This window comes from Lactuca virosa, chromosome 3 (genome assembly GCF_052849685.1).
Source record: "Lactuca virosa cultivar CGN04683 chromosome 3, Lactuca_virosa_CGN04683_v6, whole genome shotgun sequence".
Lineage (NCBI taxonomy): Eukaryota > Viridiplantae > Streptophyta > Magnoliopsida > Asterales > Asteraceae > Lactuca > Lactuca virosa.
The window spans coordinates 126,179,347-126,198,668 of record NC_136428.1 but is presented as its reverse complement, the minus strand read 5'-3'; the positions used below and the strand labels follow the sequence as shown (position 1 = coordinate 126,198,668).

The 19,322-nt window shown below is 37.5% G+C and overlaps 1 protein-coding gene across 1 annotated transcript; it reads left to right on the top strand.

Moving 5' to 3' along the window:
- Nucleotides 1-15,705: 15,705 nt before the first annotated feature.
- On the top strand, nucleotides 15,706-19,228 carry LOC145164023 (uncharacterized). The gene is made up of 2 exons (XM_079082752.1): nucleotides 15,706-18,850; nucleotides 18,942-19,228. The coding sequence occupies exons 1-2, from the start codon at nucleotides 15,706-15,708 to the stop codon at nucleotides 19,226-19,228; spliced, it is 3,432 nt and encodes a 1,143-aa protein (XP_078938878.1).
- The last annotated feature ends 94 nt before the right edge of the window (nucleotides 19,229-19,322 follow it).

The window sequence follows — 19,322 nt, the reverse complement described above, 5'->3', positions numbered from 1 at the left end:
ATTTTGGATCTATGTTTTCACTATTAGACATACAACAAATGAACACAAAAGAAAACCCTAACATGCATCTAAAACTTCGAAATACACAAAAAAAAGATTAGAATACATACCTTTGTTGCTATATAGTAGTAACAACTAGTTTCTTGAATTCCCTTTGCTCTTGAGAACAAATACCCCAAGTGTAGTACCTCTAATGGCTCACAAACACACTAGAGTGAGAGGATGAATATGAGAAAGAGGAGAGAGGGTACCTTGTTCCAAAAATCGGCTCTTCTAGGGTTTCTCCAAGGGTTGGAAGAAATCTACAGCCTAGGGGCCTTATTTATACTTGAGGCTAGCTAGGGTTTTAGGGTGGAAACCCTAATTCCTTAGCTTAGGGCCTAAGCAAGTCCATGGACCTCCTTGCCTTAGGCCTTGCACGAAAACTCCTAGATCCTTCTAGGATTTTCGGCCTAGCCCTAATAAGGGTGATCCAATGGCCCAAAGCCTCAACTATCAAATAATTATAAAACAACCCCTGTACTTTTAATCAGTTCCTTTAATCCCAAAATTAATTCCAAATTAATTTCTGATTAAATACTACTTAATAATATGATTCCTAATTAATATATTATTCTTATAATATATTAATAAATCATATTTATGCCCTAATTTATTATTCTTAATAATAAATCAACCTTTCTCCTTAACAGTCATCCTGTCTAGTCACCAGTGTGAAGGCAACCCAAAAGGACCAGGCTACTATCGGGTCAAGTACATCCTCATTATAGTTATGGGCTTAGACACCTAATCCAACATAAATATAGAGTCGACTAGCCTCTGATAAGTTTCCCATGCGTTTTTTAATCCGAATGGCATCTTAGTGTAGCAGAAGGCCCCGTGGTCTGTGTAGAAAGTCGTGTTCTCTTCATCTTCCCTACTCATCAGAATTTGATGGTATCCTTTATATGCATCAAAGAAACATTTTAGCTTAAACTCTTGCAAGGATTCCACCTTTTGATCAATTTCTGGTAATGGGTAGCAATCTTTAGGGCACACCTTATTAAGGTCAGAATAGTCAACGCACATGCGCCACGATCCGTCATGCTTTCTTACCATAACAGGGTTGGCGATCCAGCTCAGGAAAACCGCTTCTCTTAGAATTCCTACTTTTGTTAGCTTGGCTACTTTGGCATTAATTGCTCTGTTGCGGTCCCCCCCCCCCTTGAACCCTCTTTTTTTGTTTGACTTCTTTTGTGCCTGGCTTGATCATGAGCTTGTGTTCTATAAATTTCCTGTCGACCCCTACCATGTCGGTGGGGGTCCAAGCAAAGACGTGTTTGTATTGTTTCAGGAGGCTGATCAGCGCCTGCCTGGTGGGCGCAGGAAGGTTGTTACCGATGCTGACCGGATGGTCCGGGTGCTCTTTGTTGATAACTTCTTTGTCGTTTGTTGGCTCGACACACAACTTTTTGCTCTCCTGTACTATCTCTGTCGGCTGCATGATCTCATAACACTGTAGTTCTTTTGGTGGTGTCACAAGGACCGTGCCCGGCCCCTCGGCGGTGCTGAACTTTACGATCTTATGCATTGTTTACGGGACCGCTCCGAGCTTAAGCAAGGTTGTCCCATGATAATATTATGCTCTGTTGGATGTCGTATTACTACGAAGTCTATCAGAGCCGTCTTCCTTCATAACTTTTCGTAGCTAGTCAATGTGAGAGGCAGGTGGATTGTTCCCATTAAAAATAGGTTGTATCCTATGAAGCCTATAAGCCTTCTTGTAGCGGGTTTGAGGTTCTCCTTCTATCTATCACGGAGGAGGCGGAAAGAGTGTTCGTAGACGATGTCCGTCGAGTTGCCCGTGTCGATGTATACCCTGTGAATCGTTACGTTTTTAATGGACCCTTGAATTATGAGCGGGTCATCTCCCTGCCAGCCTTTGGGCGGGGGTCTCTACTTGAGAACGTGAGCCCCTGCATTGACTTGGTGAGACCCATCAAGTCGTCGTGCTCTTCTTGTATTTCTCGCTTAACTCGTATCATGAGGATTTTCCTGGGTTGCACATGCTCTTTCGTTGCATCCTTGGCGTTTTCGGAGTCGAATTTAGCACGGAGGCTTCGCGCTACCTCAATGAGGTTTCCCTTTAGTTATTTTCCTCCATTTCTCTCTTCAACACCAAACAATTGATAGTGTCGTGATTTTTACTCTTGTGATATTCACAGAATCGTCCTTTTGCTCCTTTAGCTGGCTAATTGTCTGTAACCACATAAACATCCGGTCGTCGACACCTTCTGTCGTCCCTTGGGTATGGCCTGAAGCGCCCATGCGGATGCTTTCCACACCCAAATGCCTGCTTCCACCTTGTGTTTCTGCGTGGGGCGGACTATGTCGCTTCGACACGGAGGCTGTCATGGCATTCAAGTATGCTTGCTTTGTCGCTTCTCCTTCCTCTTTCCTCAGATATTGCTCTACCTTTCCTTTAGTTTTGCCTGTGTTTGCAGGTTTTTGCCCATTTGTTTCTGTGATAAGGGGTCCGGTAGGAGTCCCCATGTAAAAGCACATGCTATTAAGCCTTCATCGCAGTCTAGGACATCTAGTGTGGCGTTTGTGAATCTTGTGACATATTCTCTTACAGTTTCCGCCTCCTTCTTCTTATAGCCGATGATAGAGTGCAAGTCTCCCTTGTATTTCCTCGGTTGCATGAAATTTGTAAGGAAGAGGTACTTTAATTGCCCAAAGTTGTATATGCTTCATGGCCGAAGCGTTTTGAACCATGTTCCAGCGTTGCCGTCTAGATTCGTCGGGAAGTATGTGCACCAGAATCGTTCGTCCAACTTGAGTGACGTCATCGTCCACTCGTAAGTGTCGATGTGGCTGTCAGGGTCTGTGGTTCTATTGTAGGTCTTCAAGTGTGGGAGTTTAGCTGTGTTTGGGATTTCATAGTCTAACAGCTCTCTAATGAATGGAGACAGCACGTTACGCGATAAGTAGTCTTGGTTTGGAATGGGTAGTGCGCCTTGCAAGTTCTATTGTTGGGCCATGGCATATGGGTGCACGATTGTGTTATTATATTGGGTGTAATGACTAGGGTTTGGACCATAGAACACTTGTTGTGAGAACGGTAACGTTAGCAGATGGTTGGGTGGTATGGGAAGGTTTTGTGTATGAAGGTTATTGGGCATAAGCTGCTGGTGATAGGGATTGTAGAAGGAAAAGGTGTGCTCGCTGGGAATGGCAGTGTCAGGAAGGCTGTTGTTTGGTTTATCATCGCCTAGGCCAGTGGTGGCATTGAGAAAGTTGCTTGCATTTCTCCCGGCGTCTGGGCTATCAATGGCGAGAAGAGTGTTGGTTGGATGTCGATTGTCTGGTTTGCCCGCGACGTTGCTTGGAAGGTCGTCGGCTGTGTTTTTGCCATCAGGTTCAACAGTGGTGGTGTCTGAGACACTAGCGACTGTGCCGTTTCCATTTGGTTCAGCGATGGTATTTGAAGAATTGTTGGTTGTAAGGCTACCATCTGGTTCATCGTCGACTGTTGGGGTGAGGCCATTGACGGCGTCGTGGTTGTTGGCGCTATTGGTGTTTGAGATATCTGTGTCGGGGTGATTGTTGTCAATAAGGTGGCAGAAGAGGGTTGAACCTCGTCGGCCGGTTGTCCTTGTCTACCTGGTGTTTCGGTGGTTACCACTGAACCTCCATCATTTGGCATCTCTCTGATAACCATTGTGGGAGGTGGGGTTTGTTATAACGACGCCATTGACCGAATAAGACTGGTTGGCGTTCCACTGGTTCCTCCGGTGTCGTCGGATGCCATTTTCTTCAGGTGAACGGTGTGCTTTTAGTTTGTTTTTTGTCACACAACGGATGGTGCCAAATGATGTTACCTCGAACACCACCTTGATAGTATTCCGGGAAGAATGACTTTGGTGATCGTGCATGGTCACAACAAGAAGAGGCCGTCAGCCGTTTCCCGGGAGGAGTTTCCGGAAAGACGCTCCGACGGTTAAGTCAGTGGGGTGTTTCTAGGGTTTATCGAGTGCAACTGGAGAAAGATCACTTACTTGTCAAGGCATTGAAGATAGCCTTTTATACCAGGCGCTCCTGATCGTCCGTACGGGACAAGGATGTCAGAGCCGACAGGATCAAGAGCGCTGATTGGAGGACCCTGCTCCTCTATCTGTCAGAGCGTAGCGATTGGATCTGGTGGTAATGCCCTGAGCATTTTCTTTGTCTCTTGACCTTTGTATTTGTCCCGAAGCGGAAGGTTCCCCAAGCGAGGGCGAGCCTTTCTTCGGGAGCGTCGTGCTCTTAGGGGCGCTGGCGGGTGCTAAGCTCCGTCGGGTTTGGCCTGTCGGGCGCGCCTTGCTTTTAGGCGCTCTGCTATGACCGGGCAGGGTCGACCTACTAGAGGTTGGTTGAATCTCTGTTCACTAACCAAATTGGCCGGAACATCAAAGTCTACGTAGATGACATGGTCCTAAAAAGCCCAGAAGAGCAGAGGTGGATGGCCGACGTCGAAGAAACACTAAAAAACTTGGAAAAAGTGAAGATGAAATTGAACCCCACAAAGTGCACCTTTGGGGTAGAAGAAGGACAGTTCCTGGAATATTACGTCACAAAAGAAGGGATCCAACCTAGCCCCACCAAGATAGAAGAACTCAAGGAAGTGTCATCACCCCACATGCTGAGAGATGCTCACGGCCTGAATGGTAAACTAACAACACTAAGCCGCTTCATCTCTAACTCAGCCGAGAAGGGCATGTCGTTATTTGACACACTCGAAGGATGCATCGAGAAAAACAACTTATGTTGGACACCAGAAGCCGAAGCTGCACTACACTAAATAAAGGAGGCATTACAAGCATTACCCACATTAGCTAGCCCAACTCCTGGCGAAACACTCCAAATGTACCAATCAACATCTAATGAATCCATTTCATCAGTTTAAGTAGTGGAGCGACAAGGAAAGAAACTCCTGGTTTAATTTGTTAGTCGAGCATTACAAGGGCCAGAGCTCAACTATCTCATCATGGAACAACTAGTACTAACTCTGATCTACGCATCCGACGATTACGACGATACTTCCAAGCCCACCAAATAGAGGTATTAACCACATGCCCAATCAAGCAAGTGCTCCCAAACCAGAAACCTCATGGCCCCTCGTAAAATGGGCCATTAAATTAGGGGAACATCATATCAGCTACCTTTCCCGAACGAATATCAAAGGACAGGCGTTGGCAGACTTTTTGCTAGAAATACTAGAAGAGCTACAAAAGCAAATCCAAAAGAGCACCTAAAAGGAAGCACATCACGAAGAAGACGACCAGGCCTGGACCTTATACACAGATGGAGCCTCCACAAAAGAAGGATCAGGGGCAGGCCTCATCTTCACTAGCCCCACGGGCGCAGAGGTCACATACGCCCTACATTTCGATTTCCACAGATCCAACAATGAAGCCAAGTACGAAGCCTTGCTAGCAGGGATGAGACTCACGGTGAGAATGGGGGAAGAAAAGGTGGCGGCCGTAACCGAATCGCGATTGGCCGCCAACCAAATTATAGGGGAATTCGAGACGAAGGACAAAAGGATGGATAAATATGTGAAAGCAATCCAGAAAACCACAAGCTCACTAAAAAGCTTCATCATCAAATAGATACCAAGGGGATGCAATAGGCGAGCCGACACTTTGAGAAAACTTGCGTCGACATGCTTCACCCACCTATCCAAATAAATCTTAGTAGAAGTTCTCAAAGAACGAAGCATCGACAAGTACCAGGTTCACTCCTTATCCACGACACAGCCAAATTGGATGACGCCCATCATAGACTACCTACAACATTACATCCTTCCAAAAGACTATGCAGAGTTACGTAAGACAAGAATACTGGCCCCACAATATGCCATCCTGGGAGGGTTGTTGTACAAAAAGGGTACACAACTCCATGGCTCAAATGCATAGACAAAGCTTGTGGTGAAAAGGGCTTTCAAGAAGCCCACGTTGGGCCGACGGGGGCCCACGAAGGGGCGAGAGCCCTTACAGGAAATAATACTCTGCATGAGACTCTACTGGCCGGACATTCACCACGATGTAACCAAGTTAACCCACACATGTGTAGAATGTCAGACCTTTTGCCCGATGCATGACGTTCCCCCGACACCACTAACAAGCATTATCAGCCCCGTACCCTTCTACCAATGGGGAATCGACATCGTAGGATCATTTCCGGAAACCCCTGGTAAATTCAAATTCCTAGTCGTAGCAGTGGATTACTTTACAAAGTGGATAGAAGTAGACGTATTGGCATGCATCGCGAGAAGGCGGATGATCAAGTTTCTGTGGAAAAACATCATCACAAGGTTTGGAACGCCCAAAGTTGTAATCTGCGATAACGGTTTACAGTTCTCTGAAAACCCATTTAAAGCTACTGTACGGAGAAAGGCATAGATCAAAGGTTCTCATATGTGGCATACCCTTAGGCGAACGGACAAACGGAGGTGTCCGACCGGACGCTTGTGAATGGAATCAAGAAGCGGCTCCGGAAAGCCAAAGGCAATTGGATAGACGAGCTCCCAGGATTTCTATGTTCATACAAGACCATGCCTCGTACAAGCACAAATGAAACCCCATTCAGCCTAGCCTATGGCGCGGAAGCAATGCTACTAGCATAATTAATGATGGGATCAATACGCACAACATATTTCCAGGAGCAGGGAAATGTCAAGGATTTAAGGAAAAACCTAGACCTCCTTGAAGAATGTTAGGAGCATTCCAGCATGCGCCAAGCTGCATACAAAAAGGCTGTGGAAGCATATTACAACCAACGAATAAAAGATAAGGCCTTCGGAGTAGGAGATCACGTCCTGCAACGGAACGAAGCTAGCCATGCACAACCACGCGGAAAATTGAGCCCAACATGGGGAGGACCATACAAAGTGGTCGAGACGCACCACAACAGGTCCTACTCTCTCGAAAACACCGAGGGGAGACCGATACCAAGAACATGGAACATATGACACCTAAAGAAATTCCATTTCTAAGGGCGTTCCAAGATATCACCGAGCAAACCCCTATGCAGAAGGGGCAATACGCATCACAAAGCAACCCACATCAAAAAGAAGTCGAGTAGAAGAAGTCGCCGAGGGAAATTTCAAGATTTCGCAAGGGTTACTCTATTTCTTTTAGATTCAGGGTAAATTTCATACCAATCTCGAATTAATTTGTGGTTATGACAAACATGATTATAAAATGGTGTTGAATTGAAATACAATTATGCATAGTTTTTGTAGAAATTAATCTCAGATAATTGTTAGTCAGTACAAATAGAGATACAATATACAGTTTATTAATTGGTGTAGTTATAAAGAAGCAGGAGGCTTCGATTCTGTTAATGGCGGCAGCTAGACGTATCCAAAAGCCATTTTTATTTAAGTATTTGAAGTACCCATGTTTTCTATCAATTCCCCTATGTGTATTTACTTTTCAATTTAACCAGAAAACTAATTCTTTATAGGTATAATGATAAAGTTGTTTTTCACCATTTATGTAACTATTTTCATTTTTGAATCAGTGTTAATATGAGATTTCTTTTAGATGTTCATAATACAAAGTGACTTTACATTTTAAACATTGTGACCAACTCTTTATCCTTTTAAATCATCTTCTTTACCCTTATTCACACGTTCAAGAAAAACACTAGGTCCATTCATTTTTTAGATTCTTCTATAGGAGCTATAACCATTGACCCATAATAGAGTCCTCCGCTAAAAAACATTGATTTCGGATGTAAACCATACTCTACATTCTTTGCCCATGTCCGATCTTGTCTTCCCATACCAACATTAGGGGGTGTTTGACTTAGTTTTTGAGAGGGCAAAAGTCATTTTAGGAAAAGTTGCAAAAAATCAGGTTTATCTGATTTTTCTAAAAAGTTCATTTTTCTTATATCCAAAAGTAGCTTTTACAAGATCTGTTGTTTTAATCAAACATCTTTTAGTTTTTTATCTTTTCCTAAAAGTTAGAAGATGTTTTAAAAGATAAAACAAACACTCTCTAGCTATTAAAATATTAATGCTATGTTTGAGAGACTAGTTTTTTCTCAATGTATATTTTATTTTGAATTTGTTAAAAAAAACATTTATAAAAGTACTAAAACGTAATATTAATGTTTGTGCACATATTTACTTGCTGGTGTTTAATGGTTACCGCTTAGGATTCGTCAGTTTAGTTGTGGTTTAGGAAAATTTTCCTTTTTGTTTTGTATTTAAGTAGTGTGGAATAAGTCATTTTATTATTAATAAATGGTATGTTTGGAAGAATTTTAAAAAAGATTTTTAAACTCGTTGAAAAGTTAATATGTGTAACTTAAAAAAAAAAAAAAAAAAAAAAAAAAAAAAAAAAACTAGCTTATAATCTATTTGTGGTTTATAAAACATGAGAACTTCAATAATCTCGAAAAATAAGCTAACTTATAAGCTAGTTATGACTTACCAAACATAACCTAATATTAAGATTTATTCATTGTAAGTTTTCCAGTAGTAAATTTTCAATTACAGAGGTTAAATTCTCTCTCTCTCTCTCTCTATATATATATATATATATATATATATATATATATATATATATATATATATATATATATAGTATGATATGTAATTTGAAATAATTGTAATCATAATCAGATTGATTTTGGAACCAAATATACCCAAAATCAAAATCAGATTGAGCATAAAAAAAAATCGAAGGAAAGTTTCAACCTTCGCAAGTGTTACTCCACTTCTTTTTTATTCAGTGTAAAATTTCATACCAATCTCGAATTAGTTTGTGCACACAACAAGGAATAAGTCCTTTAGAGACGACAGCTTTAGCGACGACTATAGGCTTTAGCGGCGACATTAGATAACGTCGTCGCTAAAGGGCTCCCACTGTCGCTAAAGGACTTCTACCGTTGATCCTCTACTGCCACACGCCATTTAATCGTGACTGTAGGCTGCTATAGTGATCCATCGGTTAGGGTTTCATCTGGTAGGAAGCAATAGCGGCGACGCCAATTGTGACGACATGTCGCCGCTATTGACAGCGATCGGCGTGAATGTCATCGTGACCCTTCAATTGTTTATAAATCAGACGGCTACAAAACACGCGTGTTTTTCCCTCCAACTTGTCGCCGCAATTGCTAAAGGCGTCGCCGCTAAAGGGACCGACCTTTTGACTACCCCTTCGTCCCAGACGACTCAGTTTTCTGGCTACCACCACTCCTCTCGCAAATTCCGGCGGCCATCGTGTTCCGGTGCGTTTTTCCGTCAATTTCCGGCGTACTTCACCAACACAAACCACCACTCCTTCTAGGCTTTCATTTTCCATCAATTTCTAGCAGATTCCGGCAATATCCGACCATTTCCGGCGAATTCTAAGTTCTCCGGCGAGATTAAAACTCCGGTAAGGTGCGTTTTGCTCTTCTCTTTTATCTTTCTCTTGTTTTCGGACCTATATTTAACCTTAATTTCATTTTTTTGTGATTTTAAGTGAACTCCGGTGGTGCTCTCACAATTTTCCGGCGGCTAGAAGATTTTTCCGGCGACTTCCCTTTTCCGTAAACCAGGTTCTACTTTTTTTTTTTCTGTTGATAATATATATAAAATGTATATATTTTGGTATGTGAAATTTGAATATTTTGATATGTGGAATTAGATGAAGTATATGAATGTATATGCAAATATGTATGTGTGTATATGTATGAAAAAAATGTATATGTATGTGTATGTATGAAAAAATGTATATGTATGTGTATGTATGAAAAAATGTGTATGAAAATGTATGTATAATTGTATTTTTATGTGAAATATATGTGTATGTGTATATATATGAAAAAATATATGTGAAAATATATATGTATATGAATTGTAGGCATTTTTATGTGAAAATATAGGTATTTATATGAAATGTATGAAAATGTATGTGAAAATATAGGTATGTGAAAATATATGCATTTTTTTATGAAATGTATGAAAAATGTATCTGAAAATATAAGTATTATGGGTAACAATTTTGAAGATGTTATCTTGGGTAAACAAATATAAACTTGTTTTTTTTAACGAATACTTTATTTAAAATCATCAAATAAATTATATTTTTAAAAATTTAATAACATATAACGTTACGGTATCCATAAAGAAATAGTAATATCTTACTATTTTAAATAAAGCAAACTAAAAATAAAATAAAAGACGTATGTAATAACTAAGAGACACTAAAAATGAAAAATGTTATATCTTAAAAATATGCAATTGGTTGATTTGATGATGTGGGTTCTTATAAGTACCTTGTCTCTATTTCATTTTTCAAAAAACATCTACTAAAGTGACGACGCTAAATATGAAAAAAAAGATGATATATATAACAAATATATAATATGGTTTAAAGTACAATGTTATAAGAAAAAATAAAAATGAGAAATTAAGACGCTAAATTTACTAAGTTATAATTACTCAAAATAGAAAAATAAAAACAAAAATAAGTTGGAATTAAAAATCAAAATATGGAAAAAAAATGATATAAATAACAAATATATAATATCGTTGAAAGTATAATGCCATAGTAAAAAATCAAAATCAAAATTAAGACACTAAAGTACAATGATATAATAAATAAGTAAGTTATTTTTAGTTTAAGTCTCTTCTTTTTAAATCATCAAAAGCCTAGAAATACCCGCCCGAAATTGATTTAGAAATTAATTTCAGGTTGTCCCCGTTTTGGGACTGTTTTTTGAATACCTTACCTCATTTAGGATGTAAATGTGTATTACATGATTGATTGTTTAAGAAATATTTGGTTGTTATTTTATCTTTGCTCCTCGGTATATAATTATATATATATATATATTTAGGAGCTAAGGGGAAATGCTGCCGAATTTTTCTTATACGGTCAATCACGTAATACACATTTGCATATGGGGTAAGATATTCAAAAAGTGGGTTTAGAAGCCTACCCTTGTGAATAAGCTCGCGTTGTTCGGTTTTCTATTCCATCTGATTGAGCGGTTACTCTATCCTTATAAATATTCAATCCTAATTCTAGTTCTTGTAGAGTAAACAGTAAAACCTAACTAATGTTTCAGTCGCAACATGTCTATTGATAAAACGTGGACTACTATCTCTGAATATTATTAAAAGAGAACCCTTAATTCATCAATGAAACAATCAGGGCCCTTGATTGTATTTCAATCTTATGATTTCCACCATTAGATCAAATTGCTGACATCATCTACCCAAAATATAATCCAAACATTTAATTATAGAATCTTTAAATTTAGCAATTACATTTCAAACACAATTACATTTAATTATAGAATCTTTAATTATAGAATCTAGCCATACTTTCTAAAATATATTTCACAATTCGAGCACAATTACATTTAATTATATAATCTTTAAAATCAGCAATTATGTTATCGATTAAATCATATCATTCTACTTATATATGAGATATCAGTTTCTCCATAAATCTGGCCAAAAAACATGAATAGCCGCCCCATCTTTCTCCTCTATTTTTCTCTCTTAAACCATAATTCCCTAATACTCTTCGTCCTCATGTCAATGGTCGTGCTTCAATTGATGCTTTGTGTGTTCATAACAGAATGTAGCACCATAAGGTCGTTTCTTTTTGCTCATGTATTCTTAGAATTTGTGTATTGACTCTTCCTTGCTTTTCTAATTATCACACCTCTGTTTTGGCTTCACACAAATCTCTACAAACTGAAGCATGCATCTCCTTCAAGACATCTTTTGACGATCTATGCCATCATTAACCCTAATTAATATTATCCATAATTTAACTCCCTTATTTATAGCTTTTCGCTTCAAAATTCAAACCCGTTTAGTTTTTTCTTTTTTTAAAATGTCATTAAATAAGCACACTAATAATATGTTATCTTTAGTATATATTAAAATAAAAAATCTTATGACATCATCTTAAACAATCTGTGCCCTTGATTGTATTTCAATCCTATGTTTTCCACCCTTATATCAAATTGCTGACATCATCCTCCCAAAATGGAATGTATTTAATTCGTTGAAATGGATTGTATTTAATTCTAATAAAAGATTCCCAAATTTTAAATCTAGAATTTTCGGTTATCAAAGTTTTAAAATGGTCAACTTTAAAAACATATTACTAAAAACCATTTCAATTAAGACATTAAATATCAACCATTAATATAAATTTGTGGGTTGATGAAAATACAAAGGGTAATAAGGTGGCTCATAAGGTTTTACGATACTTTCCCGTGACCCCCAGACTACAACGTTTGTACTGTTCTAGACACACAACTACATATATGATTTGGCACAGTACCGGACGATCCAAAGATGGTACGATGATTCATCCAGTTGATGGTACTTCATGGAATGATGTTTCTAAAGTAGAAAAGGTTGGCATGTTCCAATATCTTTCGGTAAATTATTTATAAAGTTATATATTTAATATTGTTTAATTTGATTTATTTTTAATTTCTCTATTTTTTTTTGCAGACATGGTTTGATTTTGGAGCAATTACAAATGATCTCATGGCTACAACTTATTGGGCGTCACTGAACAATTAGACATGTGCGCGGTATAGAGGCCGCAAAAATATTGCAAAAAATCGTTTCACTGATTTTGCAGGGGATGTGGAGGCAGCAAGGGCTCAAGCCCCTACGGGTATGGAGATGCAGCGTTGGAATGCTGCTATTGACCACTTCTTAACAGAAAAACATCAAAAACGATCCGCTGGAAACAAAGAATGTTGGAAGAAGCAAGTAGTTAAGAATTGTGGAGGGACGTGCAGCTATGGTAATGTTTGTTTTAAGAAAGTAAGTTACGATAATGCTTATTTAGTTATAACATATTTTTTAATGTTTATTCAAGTATAACATATTTTGTAATGTTAAACAGAATTTAAATAGACTTGAAACATTTTATCGTGTGCATGTGAATAAAAAAGGAGAATTTGTTGATCCTTTGGTTGAAGACCAATATGTAAGTTATTATTACTTAAAAATGAAGTAAATTGTTGTTTTTTTTGTTTTAGTTTTAACGTATATTAACAATCTTTGTGAAATACAAAATGCGTTGATTTCTGAGGTTGCTCTACAGAATCATCACATAGCCGACTCTGGTGGTCAGACACCATTGGTTGTATCGCAATATTTGAGAAGGTGTTGGGTACACGAAGGGGGCATGTGAGAGGCATTATGCCTAAACCTTCTTCAACTGCGGGTACAAGTGCTTCATCCCAATGGCAGTCACAGTCACAAGCACCGCAACCAACACAGGTACTTGTTAAATTCTTAAAGAATTTGGTAGCTTTGTTATATTGTTAAGAGCTTAATGTATTTGTAGTAATTTTTGGTAGCTCGGTAGTTTGTTAAATTGTTAATGACTTAATTGATTTGGTGCTTTGATGGTTTGATAGTTTGTTGAATTGTTAATGACTTAATGTGCTTGTGACTTAATTGTAGGATGTTGATGTGAATGCTTTTCTTCAAAACCTGACATTTGTGACGGCCATTGGAGACATTATTCGCTTGTTTAAAAAGCAAGTCAACAACGAGGAAAACAACGATAGGGAGGACGATGGGGAAGACGAAGACACATAGTATTTCTTGTTTTATGATATGGAGGATGTTGTTTTGGATTTTTTTAGATAGTTTATGGATGATATATTAGATGTTTGTTTGAGATTTATTAGATATTTTATGGAATATGGTATGTTTGATGTTTTTATATAATGTGGTATGTATTTATTTATGTATTTTTATCAAAACTGCATTTTATAATATATATATATAAACTAATATTATAAAAAATATGTTTTTTCTCAAAAAAAAATTTAAAAAAAAACATTAGTAGCGACGCCTTTAGGGACGACTAGAACCAATTGCGACGACCTATACCTCCGGGGAGGTTTGCCGGAAAAACTCCGGTCGGTTGCCGGAATATCCGGAATATGAATAGAGACGACATTATTTGCGACGACATTCGTGTAGTAGGGACGACAAGTATTAGACACGACGGTATTTGAGACGACAACGGGCTAAAGGTTAGGTTTTTTGTTGTGGTGGGTATGACATTGTGAGGTGTTTATTATTCGTTTGGTTGAGCCCCCATAATTAATTCGACCCGAAAAGCTGCTAAATATATATGGTGTTTTTTTCTTAAACATGATTATAAAATGATGTTGAAATTCGATTATGCATAGTTTTTCTAGAAATTGATCTCAAATAACCGTTAGTTGGTACAAATAGAAATAAGATATATAGTTGATTATTTGGTGTAAGTATAAAGAAGTCGGAGGCTAGCTTCAGCTAGACGTGTCCAAAAGCCACAGCACCATATGGTGAATTTGAAGTACCCATGTTTTTCTATCTATTCATGTATTTGTATTTACTTTCAGTTTAACTACAAAAATTAATTATTTATATGTATGATGATAAAGTTGTTTTTCATCATTTATTTGATTATTTTCATTTTTGAATCGGTGTTACTATGAGATTTCTTTTAGATGTTGATAATACAAAGTGACTTTAGATTTTAAAAGTTGTGACTAACTCTATGGGAGATGACAAAAAAGACAGATGAACTAAACCCAGAGAATGATAACATTATCCTTCTAAACCATCTTCTCTACCCTCACTCATACGTTCAAGAAAAAGACTAGGTCCATTTCATTTTTTAGATTCTTATAAAGGAGCCATCACCATTGACCGATTAACTGTTTATATATATATATATATATATATATATATATATATATATATATATATATATATATATATATATATTTGTTCAAAAACACATTTATAAAAATATAAAAACTTAATGTTAATGTTTGTTCACATATTTATTTGTTGGTATTTAATGGTTACTACTTAGGATTGGTCATTTTGGTTGGGGTTTACGGAATTTTTCCTTTTTGTTTTTATTTAAGCTGTGTGGAAATAAGTTTTTTATAGTTAATAAATTATTAAATGGTATATTTGGAAGAATTTTTTAAAAAGCTTTATAACTCCATTGAAAAACTAGTCTGGGTAACTTTTCAAAAAACTAGCTTATAAATTATTATTGATTTGCTAAACATTGCAACTTAAAAAAAATAATTATAAAAAAAACCAAAAAAATAAGTTAGTTGTGGCTTACCAAACAAAGTATAAAAGTTTTGTTCATTAGATTTAGTCATTGTAAGTTTCCAGTAGAAAGGTTATAGTTATATTGAAGTTAAATTCGGATTGGTATGTAATTTTGTCGAAATCAGTTTGATTTTAAAACCAACTATACACAATTTCACATATAATAACTTTGATAGGTACATTTGCTTTACGATTGAACCTTTTAATTAGAATTAACTTAAAAACAAATATAAATGTGTAGCAAATCGATTGAAATAATATTACATTTCTAATTCCATGAATCACCTAGGATACAATTGTCTCTTGGCTTTAGCTAACACCTACTGCTAATTTCTTTATTAATCTTTGTTGTTCTCCAAAATCCCATGAGAAATACCACTAAAAGTTTAACACACTCCTTGTAGAAAAATATGACCATGACTTCTCAGTAAAGGACACTCCGTGTGGAAAAATATGGCATTGCCCAAATTTTCCTTTCTTGAAGAGAGAAAATAAAAAACAAGAAAATAGTGTAGCTCAAGTATAAATGAGGACATGTAAATCCTCTTTTTTCATTAAGTAACATGGCAAAGCAAATAATGTCTTCTTCAAACTTTTTATTTTTCTCTTTAGCTCTACTAATCATCACTCTATCCCCCATACCAAATTTCGCTTCTGCTTCTTTAAAGGAGGCAAATGCACTTCTTAAATGGAAAGCAAGCCTTACAATCCCAAACAACTCCTTACTCTCTTCATGGATTCCCTTCCCTATGAATTCCAATGCATCAGTTCCATGCAGTTCTTGGTTTGGAGTAGTTTGCAACGCTGATGGGAGCATTCACAAGTTGAACCTCAGTTCATCTGGCTTAAAAGGTTCACTCCACCAATTTTCATTCTCTTTACTATACAATCTTACACATTTTGATCTCGCTATGAACAACTTCTTTGGCCCCATCCCTCCAGAAATAAGACTCTTGTCCAAACTTGTCTATCTTGATTTTTCAAAGAATAAGTTTTCTGGAGTAATCCCACCTGAAATAGGAAACCTGCACAGGCTAACCAACTTGTACCTAGACTCAAACAATATATATGGCCTAATTCCTTCATCATTGGGTGATTTGACATCTTTGAATTTCCTTTATTTAAGACAAAATCAACTCTCTGGTCCTATTCCTATTGAACTTGGGAACTTGACATCTGTCACTACTCTTGATGCGAGCAACAATCAACTTAGTGGTTCTATTCCTTCATCATTGGGTGATTTGACATCCTTAAATGTCCTTTTTTTGTACACAAATCAACTCTCTGGTCCCATTCCTATTGAACTTGGGAATTTGAAGTTTGTCACCGATCTTGTGGTGAGCGACAATAAACTTAGTGGTTCTATTCCTTCATCATTGGGAGATTTGACATCTTTGAATTCCCTTCATTTAAGTCAAAATCAACTCTCTGGTCCTATTCCTATTGAACTTGGGAACTTGACATTTCTCACTACTCTTGATGTGAGCAACAATCAACTTAGTGGTCCTATTCCTTCATCATTGGGTGATTTGATATTTTTGAAAATCCTTTATTTCTACAAAAATCAACTCTCTGGTCCCATTCCGATCAAACTTGGGAATTTGAAGTCTGTCACCGATCTTGTGGTGAGCGACAATAAACTTAGTGGTTCTATTCCTTCATCATTGGGAAATTTGACAACTTTGAATTTCCTTTATTTGCACCACAATCAACTCTCCGGCCCCATTCCTATTGAATTTGGGAATTTGATGTTTCTCACTGACCTTCATATGAGCAGCAATACACTTATTGGTTCTATTCCTTCATCATTGGGTGATTTGACATATTTGAATTTCCTTTATCTAAGAGAAAATCAACTCTCTGGTTCCATTCCTATTGCACTTGGGAATTTGAAGTCTCTAATTAAGCTTGATGTAAGCAACAATCAACTTAGCGGTTCTATTCCTTCACTACTAGCAAACCTCAGCAACCTACAGCTTCTGTCTTTTCGTGTGAATAAATTATCTGGTTCAGTTCCACAAGGATTGGGAAGTCTACATTCGCTTGAGCTGTCACATAATCATTTTTCTGGTCATTTGCCTGAAGATTTGTGTCATGGGGGAAAGCTTCGACATCTTTCAGTAGCTGGTAATCATCTCACTGGCCCTATTTCAGGAGGCTTACGGAATTGTCCTAGCTTAATTAGGGCTCGTTTTGACCAAAATCAATTCATTGGAGTTATATCCAATAGCTTTGGCATCTATCCACGCTTAAAATTTCTTGATATCAGTCACAATAATTTTCACGGGCAGCTTTCTCAAAACTGGAGTAAATGCAAGAATTTGACATCCTTAGTGATGGCCAATAACAATATCAGTGGTAACATACCACCAGAGTTTGGAAATTCGACTCAACTACAAAGGCTTGATCTTTCTTCCAATCACATGGTAGGTGAAATCCCAAAGGAGTTTGGGAAGATGAAAAGTATGTTGAATTTGTTTTTGGCTAATAACCAACTTTCAGGTATTATTCCTCCAGAGCTCGGATCTTGTGATCTCCTTGAAGTATTCGATCTATCCACAAATAGATTGAATGGGTCAATACCAAGAAGTATTAGTCAATGGGAACATATCCACTACTTGAATCTTAGTAATAACAAGCTCAGTGAGAAAATTCCATCTGATATTGGTAAATTAGTTCATCTTACGGAACTTGATTTATCTCAGAATTTGCTCACAAATGAGATACCATCTGAAGTTCAAAGTTTGAAAATTTTGAAAATACTCGATCTTTCCCACAATAGACTGTCTGGTTCCATTCCTAATGCTTTTACAAGTTTGCCCAGTGGGATTGATATCGACCTGTCCAACAATGAGCTCACAGGTCCAGTTCCCCTTTCCTCTAACTTTGTGAACGCGTCCTTACAAGGCAATCCAGGTTTGTGTGGAAATTTTACAGGACTAAAATTTTGTGCAAATCAAATCTCAGAGAAGAAAAATGATCCCTTTCATCATCAACTCATACTTGTAATTATGCTCCCTCTTATCGGGGCAATTTTACTTGGTTTTTTCATGTGTGGCCTCATTGCTTATCGAAAACAAAAGAGACATTCTCCACAGAAACCATTGGACAAAGAAGGTGGTGATTATTTCTCCATAACAAGTTTCGATGGAGGAGTAGCATATGATGACATCTTGAAAGCAACGAATAATTTTGATGAAGCATACTCCATTGGGACTGGAGGATATGGGACTGTGTACAAAGCCGAGCTACAACCTAACAATTTGGTAGCTGTCAAGAAACTTCATTCATCATCATCTGAGAATGTTGATCATAATGGTTTCCTTAATGAGGTACGAGCATTAACAAACATAAGGCATCGAAACATAGTGAAACTTTATGGATATTGTTCACATGCCCGCCACTCATTTTTGATTTATGAATACCTTGAAAAGGGAAGCCTTGGATCAATCTTAAGAAGTGATGTCTTAGCAAAAGAAGTTGATTGGTTGAAAAGGGTCAATATTGTAAAGGCTGTAGCTAATGGTTTGGCTTATATGCATCACGATTGCACACCTCCTATAATTCATAGAGACATTTCCATTGCCAACATCCTTCTTGATTCTGATTATGAGGCACATATTTCTGATTTTGGCACTTCCAAGCTTCTAAAGCTAGACTCATCCAATTGGACTGCAATTGCTGGGACCTATGGTTATATCGCACCAGGTAACGTAATCATATGATTGTAGTTCTACATTTTCATAGAATCATGTCAGGTTGATATTACTTTTTTTGTCTTATGTATCTTTGGATGTAGAGCTTGCTTATACGATGGTGGCAACCGAGAAATGTGATGTGTATAGCTTTGGGATTGTTGCAGTAGAAGTGATCATAGGAAAGCATCCTGGTGAACTGCCAACATTGTCTGCTGATTATCTGGTGTTGGCAAATGTTGGAGATAGTCGGATTCCACTTCCTTCACCACAAGTTGAGAAACAAGTAAATTTAGTACTCAATATCGCAAGAGCATGTTTGAACTCAAATCCAAAAGAAAGGCCAATAATGCGCCAAGTTTCAAATATGTTCATGAAGGATCTGCTTTGAATTGACATCTCTGGTTGCCTGATACTGTGTACTTCCAATGTGTAATTTTCTTAAGTTTCTTATGATGCATCCTGATTATATGTATTAGTTTGAA